We start from the raw sequence: 9,341 nt of genomic DNA, 5'->3' as shown, positions 1-9,341 counted from the left end.
AAACCCGTCTCCCAAACTCTGTTATGCTGAGAACCCTTCAGAAATGAAAGGTCCCCATTAGAAACGAACTAGGGGTGGTGGAAAGGGAGGTGGGTGGGGGGTGGGGGTGACTGGGTGGCGGGCACTGAGGTGGGCACTTCACGGGATGAGCACTGGGTGTTATTCTGTATGTTGGCAAATTGAACACCAATAAAAAATAAATTTATTATTTAAAAAAACAATAAAAAAAAGAAAGGCCACTATTCAAACTTCTGATTTATTTTCATTTGACCTCCCTCTGATGTGACTTTTCACCCTTTCACGTTCTTCTTGAATATATCTAGGCCAAAAATTTCTGACTTGTAATGGACCCACGTGAGTACAAATTAGTTGGAAATGACGTGCAAGCGGTTATTAAAAGAACACCTCAGAAATTGCTTGAGTAAATATTGTAGAACGGTGAACTTAAAAATTATTTTATCATTTTTTCCTTCTCTACCCTTCCACAGCCCCTCTTTCCTCCACCCGGAATTCTGTGTGACAGACGGAAGTAGAACAAGAGGAGCAGTGGTTGCACTTGGTGAGAGAGTCAGAAGAAGAAATTTATTCACTCGTTCAGCAGTTGTTTTTTTTATTTCTTCACTTAATCACCTGATTGTACCTCTTATGGCAAAGATGACCAGAGATTTGTGGTGTATTACAGTTTGCCCAAATTCCCCCAAACTTTGGACAAACCAGATGAACTCTCAGAGATCTGACTTGCTTAGGGGCTGTAGAAGGAGACGCCTGTACTGTTGGCAGCCCTTGATCACAAACCAAATCCCATTTAGTGATAAATATTCATTTTGATAAGTATTAGTTTCCCTTCTCTGACTACACACAAGTACACCACGTTGAACTTCTTAGCAAGCCAGAAGGGAGATGCAAGGGGCCATGGATGTTGGTGGCACACTAAACTGTGCCTCTTTGGGCAAATGGCTTGAGCTCTGTGGGACTCCATTTCCACATCTCTGAGGTCAAAGCTCTGTGCTGTTATTGTTCTCTAAGAGAAATAGGCTAAACATCTGAGCACGATAATTCACTTTATTCCAGCATAAAAATCAAAGTCCCGACATTTTTTTGCCCATAGCTTAGTCTTTCCGCATGTCCCCTCCAGAAGTGTTTTCTTCCAAAATTCTCTGGAAAGCGCGCCACCACTCAGTATCTACACAGCCAGTGCCACCTATATGTCCCAGAAAATGGTCTCTTTTCTTCTGTTGTATAAATACTTAATCTAAAAACCATTCCAACTAGTGTGCTCACTAGTTTTCATTTCTGAAACGGGAGGGAGGTTCCGCACGATTTCTGGGTTTATCTCCGATAATGCTGCGGAAACACTGAGACTACAGAAAACAGGAACAGGGTCACCGCTATTCTCATTTTATCTACTGAACACTGAGGAAGGGCTTGGATCTGAGAAGGAAGAAGTCATAAGCTAGAAGCGTAAGAGGGCTACTTGTTACAGACCCTTAAACAGCTGCAGTTTGGTTAAAGACAAGGAGCAGGAATGGCAAATCTATTTGAGACGTTTGAACAGGTCACAATACTTCCAACAATGAGCAGGTGTCATTGGGCTCTTGATGGTGCCTCGCACGTGAACACGGAATATCACACGTGCATAGAGAGGGACAGGGTTGCATGCGTACTGGCCAAGCCGTGACACAGAATGTGATCAGCGCTACATGACATTGGACTGCTGCAAAGCCCCCAAGAGATCACGGGTCCTGGGGCGTCAAATCCCCAGATACTGGTTCATTTTGTTCAGGGCGTCACACACCGTGTTCAGGTCCCCACGAAGGTCCTGCACCACGTTTTCGATACTCCTGGTGTCTTTCAGGATCTCAATGCTCTGCGTGTAGGGATTGAAGTGCACGGAGAAGGGGCGAGTAATGGACTTTGCAAAGTCCCTGCAAAACAAGTGGGGAGGGAAAAAAATAAAAATAAAAAATAAAAAAATATATAAAAATATTTAAAAAAACAAGCAGGGAGTTGGGGGAGATGCGATCAGCTCCACCGGTGCCGGGAATGCACAGAGAGGCAGGGAGCAGAGCCAGGGAAACAGCAGAAGAAAAGCGAGTTTACCTCATCTTTTCTTTGGCTTCTTCAAAACTTTCCGAAACGAAGTAGGCGTCCTGGAAGGTGGTGATGAGGCACTCCTGTAGACAAGTTGTCTTTGGGTCAAAGGCCTTCACACACGCCTTGTCGGAGAGAGCATGCTGCAAAACACACCACAGAGCAGGTAACTCCGCCACCTGCCTCCCCAGGCCACAGCTCGGCACCTGTGCCCAACCCGGGACACGGAGCCGTCTCATCTGCGGGCGACAGTGGGTGTCAGGGCCTTTGCTTTCCTTTGTGTAAGGCTGTTAGAAACGGGGGCGGGGGGGGGGGGCAGAGATCACGGCATTATTTATTATCAGACAAAGTCATAGGGAAGGCCGGTTCAGAGCAGTGGCCCAGAAGACACGGACTTTTAATCTGTGCCATGAATGGAAGCAAGGAGAGAGCAGAAACAGGGCTCTGCATTCATCGCTATAAGAGACGTCCTGAAATGTCACTTAAATGGCAGAAGCGATCACCACCTGCGCGGAGGCCCGGAGGCCTGGAGCCCCCGGGGCCTGGGGGTGGGCAGTCGGGCCAGGGCCTGGATATCAAAGGCACCTGAGAAGCACTCGTCCCTCACCCCACTCTGCGGGGACAGCAGAGCCAATGCCGCAGGTGATCCTGTGGGGGGCGGGGGGAGGGCCAAGGAGCCAAGACCCCTCGGCTCGGCTCGGTGGAGGCTGGTGCAGCAAGCCTGGTGCAGCCGCCCCGGGAAGCGCCGTGGGCTCCACGCGCGGACTGCTGGCCCAGACGGGACCCTGGGCCTGCGGGGGCTCCTCAGGGTGAGCTCAGTGATGCTCAAGGGCAGCGCTTCCCGCCGCTGCCAGCTCCAGGCCTCGGTTACGGGCTGGAGCTCACCTGCCCAGGAGCCGCCCAGGAGTGCGAGGAGCACATGCCAAGGCCGGGCCTCCTCAATGTCATTCAGCAGGTCCCAGGAACGCACAGGGAGGAGGCCCCCGGGGGATCCCCCCCAACTGCAGGGCCTGTGAACTCCACTTTGCAAAGCGTTCCCCCCGAGAGTCTGTGCTCCCCTTAAAGGGCCCATTGGCCACGGGAGCTGCATTACCCCTGGAGGACAGGGACTCAGCCCCAATGTCGCTGCCACCCAGCTGCACCACCTGGCACGGGATTTCCCTTCTCCGGGACTCTGTTTCCTTAACTATAAGCGAGAGGTTTGGGCTGGATGGTTTCCGAAGACGCTGGGCTCCATGCAAGGCCCTCCACCTCCCTCCAGTGGGAGACGTAGACTGTGCCGTCACCAGCAGAGATGCTGCAAACCTCTCCCGTTCACACCGTTGTGCATCCCCCACCCCCTCCAATTTCAAAACGCACGGGATGATCTGCAGCCTTCCATGAACAAGGCTGTGCTCCCTACAGCTGGAGACACAAGCACAAACCAAAGGCCGGACTAACCCATAAGGGCAAGGGCATGCGGCCCTCCCCTGCCTGTGATTTGCTTTCCTACAAAGTTGCATTGTCCAGATCAATGCCTACATGAATCAGGGACTGGACAGGGCCTCTGGGAATGAACTCATTCTTTTTGGCCCACGGAGCAGCTTCATTATAAGCAGAAGGTCACTACACCTGCAAATGCATTTGTGCTCGATTCCATCCCGCGCCGTGAACATTGGGGGATTTGGGTTCCACATGACTAATAATTCTGTCCACATTTTAAAACGACTTCGCAGTTCCAAGAAACAAATGTCCTTTTTGGAGGCCTGGCACTCTTCTGCAAAGAACAGGCCTCCCACTGACTTGCTGTGGTTTTCAGAATTAGCCACGGCTTTCCTTGCAGCCACGCGCCCGGAGCGTGTCCAGCCTCGGCACATTGCTCTAAGTGTCCACCCGCCACCGGCATGTATGAAAGGAAGGACGGTGACCGGCCCGGTGCCCCTGGTCTATTTTCTCATCATTACAATCAGGGGCGAGGGCGGAGGGGTAGCGGGACACAGCGTGAGAACACCCAAACCACTGCTCCCTCCGCAGGGCAGCGCCCACCGCTGAGCCAAAGACTTGGACCGGGTCAACGGGAGCACGGAAAGGGGTGCAACTCCTCTGCTTGGGTCGGAAATGCTCGGATGGGCCATTCGCGGCCTTGGCAGCCAGCATGTGTACAGTCCGCCTCCCGAATGTGTGCAGACAGTGAGAGGCTGAAATCAGGGGAGCTTTGGAAAGCCTCCTCATGTCACAATCACCCTGGATACTCAGGTGAGCCCGTTTAGTCGTCTTAACCAGTAAAAAGGAGGAGAGTGCACGAAGAAAATGCCTAGAGGGCACAATGCTCTGTCCCAGACTTCAAGGAAAATCAGTGGATTCACAGCATAAACTTGAGGCAAAAACCACCAGGCAACAGATCTCACACCTGCCCAACGGAATAATCCAAGGACACACCGGGAGCTGGTTGTTGCAAGCTCTCAACAAGGCAGGAACCTGCCATGGCCGACATGCCCACGACCCACCAGGGACCTCCCCACCCACGTGGCGTGGGACCAGCGCTGTCCTTGGCTGTTACTAACAGTGGGATGACAGCGGCACCTCCGTAGTAGCCTGGAGAATGACCAGGGCCTGGAGCTGAGGCCAACAAGGGAGGCGGTGCTCTCACCCGTTAGTGGTCTCGTGGAGCTCTTCCGTGGGATGCCTGCCAGGAACATCCACGCGGCCTATGACGTTCCCAGGTCTGAATGCGAGAGTGTGGCCCTAAGGCTATGAAAGAGCGTCCATGTCTCCACTGATGCCCTATGGGCTGCAGCCCTATTCGGTTTGTCCTCAACTCCTCCCCACACCTCTAAGCTGTCTCAGTTGAGGGAGCAGCATGCATGCCCTCCCCTCTACGTCCACAGTGGACTCTCTGTAAACCTTGGGCCACACTCTTGAGGTCCCCAGGGAACTCTGGGGTGACTCCTTCTCAAAGGGTTAACAGTCTGATATCCTGAAGTCTGCAAGAATTCATCCGACTGTGGCAGACAGAGGCTTTGTAAGGCTAAGAGGATGTGGCCGACAGTCTTTCACTCTGAAGCCATTCTAGAAGTGCAGGAGTGCTTGAGAATCACCTGCCCTCACCTGAATGCTCTCTACAAGGACTATTTTGGATTCATCCATAGTGCTAAAGACAAGTGTGCGGGCCTGGGAGCTGTGATACCCAGGTCCTAAACATAGTTGTCCCAGAGGCAGGACATCAAAGCAATGAAACTCCCCCAGGTTGAGACACGGTTTCCTCTTCGATAAACTGAAAAGGCTGACCTACGTGAATTCTAAAGCTGCCCTTGCAATACCATCTTAGAAGGCCCTACACATACACCGCATCCTTGTCATCTCCTCCCTCCACCCCAGGTGGCACACATTGACCGTCGCAGCCTTTCCCGCTGGCCTGGCCACGGCCTTCCCACCCTTCCCAGCAATGGTGGCCATTAGCAATTAATTGGCTTCGGTGCACAAATTACAGCTTATTTGCCATCCTGGTCTTTTAAATACAAAAATCTTTTTCCAAAATCAAGTTGTCCAGTACCCAATTGTTACCTAAAGTTTCTACATGACCAGGCCAGTTTGTCCACCTATGGAAGCCCACTCTAGTATTCATCTGGAAAATGGGAATACTAATGGTATCTATAACCCATAGATAAGATAAGTTCTTGTGGTAAGAACTAAATGGGGGGCATCTGGCTGGCTCCATCAGTTGAGCGGCTGACTCTTGGTTTCAGCTCAGGTCATGATCTCAGGGTCGTGAGACTGAGCCCCACATCAAGCCCCATGTAGAGCCCTGCACTCCATGGGGATTCTGCTTCTGTCTCTGTGTGTCTCCCTCTGCCCCTCCCTCTGCTTGCTCTCTTTCTCTCTAATAAATAAATAAATCTTTAAAAAACAATTAAATGAGGTAATGCATATAAAGTGCCTGGCACATGGGAAGTGGCCAGTATACTAAGTGATTATTGCCATTTCAATCTGGAGATGATGTTTGGTGTATACGGGCGCTCAGACACACCTGCCACCATTGGCAGCTCTTCTCCCCCAGGGGTCCCGAACCCACAAAGAAAGCAACATGGCCATAGCTCTGAGGCTTTCTGGTTTTCGGCTGCAACAGTGCCTGCCCTAAGTTCATCAATTTAAAATCTTCCATCCTTCCAGCCACCTGCCTTTGCAGACACAGAGTTACTATCTCAACTATTCTCCATGTAAATCCTGTGATCCTCACCCTCTATATTAGGGCTGGTTTAAGTCAGGAAAAAACTCAGGTGTGAAGTCAGGTTTAAAGGTAGTTTGGGGCCTAGATTCTGAATAAGATTTGCAAACACTCCCACGTTCACACTGCAATCGTCTTTTCCCCGTCAGAACATCAAATATATACATTTGTATATGTGCATATTCATGTATGTAGATAATATTTTTTGAACTTCCCTCAAATGTTCCTCCTGCTAACCAAGTACAAAGTGACATCAACATCCTTATTGCTCAACTGGGTGATAATAGCATCGCACCTTTTTTTTTTTTAAATCAGTGATGTTGAAAGTTTCATCCATTTGAATAAGTTGCAGGAGTGAGAGAACAAACTCCCTCTTCAAACAATCTCTTCATAAAGGCCAAACGCCTGTGTCTGGCTCCAGAGTTCTCTCTGTCTTTACTAATAGTGCTGGTTTCAGGAAAACGAAGGGTGGGGGGAATGGAGGTGGGAGCCGTCTGTGCAGGGGAAAGATGGGGGAGCTCTGTGTCAGTGAATCCTAACTCTAGCCACCCTGATGGCAGGACCTGCAGGTGCCTCCAGCCTCTTCTGTGCAGCCTGGCAGGAATTCTGATTGCCAGACAGAGTTGCCGCAAGTGGCAATAAACATGACTGACTGCAATAAATATAAGCCTGTTCTGGGAATGTTGGTTAAGCTATTTAAAAAAAAAAAACAGTACAATAAAGTCACTGTGCAAGGAGATCCTAAAACTAGAGCCAAAAAATAATAATAATTAAAAGCTTTAAAACCATCAGCTTTGGGCAGCCCGGGTGGCTCAGCGGTTGAGCGTCTGCCTTCAGCCCAGGGCCTGATCCTGGAGACCCAGGATGGAATGCCACATCAGGCTCCTGCATGGAGCCTGCTTCTCCCCCTGCCTGTGTCTCTGTCTCTCTCTCTCTCCCTCTCTGTGTCTCGAATGAATAAATAAATAAATAAAAATCTTTTTAAAAATTAATAAATAAGTAAAACCATCAGCTTTGCCAAAACCTGAAAAGCAGGATGAATGGATTTATATGTACTATTCCAGTGACTACTATGGAGTAGGTGCTAAGGCTGTTCACAAAAAAAAAAAAAAAAAAAAAAATTTAATCCTTGCCCTTAAGGAAATAATGAACTAGACTTTACCTTTACCCATAAAAAAGGAGAAATTGCCTTTTTGCTTTTAAGATGGATTAAATTTTGGGGTTAGAACTCAGCCAGTTCATCAATTAGCAATCATTTCTTTATCACGGCCTGTGAACAAGCTTCACCGTTGCTTAGCCATGGATCTGGACTCAACAGAGACCCGTATCAATCACTTCCTTAGACCTTCCCTACTAGAGACTCTAAGTGCCTTGAAATCTTAGACCTTTAGTTATGGGTTTGTTGAATAAAGTGAATAAAAAAATGAGTGAAGAATAAATTTTAAAATGAGACACATATAGCAGGGCCAACTCTGAGATCGAAAAGGCATGAAAGACATATTCTGGCTATGGATAAACATAATTGATTATCCTACTTTCAACCTTTCTTTAAAGTCAGATTTCCAGATGAGTTAGCTCATTATCAACTGCTCTCCAGAGTGTGAAGGAATCGTAGAGACCTACCCAAATACATTTTTGGAATTCCTGAAAGTACATCACAGAACAGAAAAGAGAGAGAGCAACCACTGATGAGGCTAAAAGAAGACAACATTGTGTATCAGATGTAGCTTTTACAAGCTTTTCCCTATTTATTTTGTCTCTCTCTTCACAAATTGTCAAAAAGTAAGCATTGTAGTCATTGAAAAAATAAGAGGTAAAAATGAAAGTTATCCTCCAAACTATAGATAACACCTCTTGGGAGTACTTGACCAGCTCTGAAGTGCACCCAGGAAAATTTAGCCTCTTGAAGCACAAATTTTAAAACATATTCTGTTCAAGGAGAAAAGGTGAATCATGGATATTTATGTAAAAGTAATAAAGACTATACCAAAACCTCCAACTTAGCTGGGACCTACATTTGGGCTACAGTTTGAATCAGATATTTTACTGCAAAAAGTAACTCCTTTCGAACCCGCAAGCATGTTTGATACAGGAATTTTTATAACGCTATCAATAAAGTTATCCCCCCACCCCAGGTTCAGAATTATCGTGTTCATGCTTTTTTGATCTCAGAGTTGGCCCTGCTATGTGTCTCATTTTTAAATTTATTATTCACTTATTTGTTTATTCATTTTCTTCAACAAACCCATAACTAAATACTGAGTACTCTTTACTGAGTACTTCCAGACAGAAGTACTCAGAAGCTGTGAGGGGGTTCTGGACATCTGCACAGAGCACGGCAGAGAGGAGGGAAGCAGGTACAGAAAGCGTCCCGTGTTATGTATTCTCTGTGAATAATCAGAAGTTCTTCTCATAGCAAGAACTTCTGAATTGTAAAAATAGTCCAAAGTAGCAATCATCAGGATGTTGGAGTGTAGAAATTTGAGAATGGAAGAATGCTAATGACCAGAGGTGATGGACCAGAACAAGATTCACGGCAGACAATGCCCTTTGGTGTACACAGCCTGACTGATTTCCATTTCCAGACATTTCTGTCCACATCAATAGGAACAAAAACAACAGATTCACCCCAATGCTGCCTATATATGCCCCATTAACCCGATTAGAGGACCTTATCAAAAGTTGGGGCAATGAGAGAGATTAGTTTCTTTTGCTTCTGATATCATTTATAAACCTTCTGAGGAGAATGTAAATAGATACAGCTCAAGAGCTAACTCATTTTCTAATTCTTTTCTCGCGGAAATCAAGAATCACCCTACAGAAAGCATGGGTCTTACACGGATATGACATCAGGCTATTGCTGTGAGATTTGGCCACTGTAAGAAAATTAACCCCAAGTGGCTTTTTGTTGTTGTTGAGAATTTAAAAAAAAAATACAATATTACATCAGGCTTTTGTCAGGTTCCGTGTTATCATCTACTCCAGCCTTGTGGAGCCTCGGGGATGGGCCTGACTAGGGCAGGATTTAACAAGAATACACACCCCG

General features: G+C 47.6%; 1 protein-coding gene across 1 annotated transcript in view; it reads right to left on the bottom strand.

Moving 5' to 3' along the window:
• Positions 1 to 1,042: 1,042 nt before the first annotated feature.
• TPH2 (tryptophan hydroxylase 2) overlaps positions 1,043 to 9,341 on the bottom strand; it is an 84,829-nt gene continuing 76,530 nt past the window's right edge. The window contains exons 10-11 of the mRNA XM_035696553.2: positions 2,101 to 2,234; positions 1,043 to 1,925 (exon numbers count right to left, since the gene is read on the bottom strand). Of these exons, the coding sequence (XP_035552446.1) occupies positions 1,751 to 1,925; positions 2,101 to 2,234 (309 nt within the window). The 3' untranslated portion in view covers positions 1,043 to 1,750. The remainder of the gene's footprint in view (positions 1,926 to 2,100; positions 2,235 to 9,341) is intronic.

This window comes from Canis lupus, chromosome 10 (genome assembly GCF_003254725.2).
Source record: "Canis lupus dingo isolate Sandy chromosome 10, ASM325472v2, whole genome shotgun sequence".
In the NCBI taxonomy this organism is placed as follows: Eukaryota; Metazoa; Chordata; class Mammalia; order Carnivora; family Canidae; genus Canis; species Canis lupus.
The sequence above is the reverse complement of the archived record's forward strand: the minus strand, read 5'-3'. Positions and strand labels throughout refer to the sequence as shown.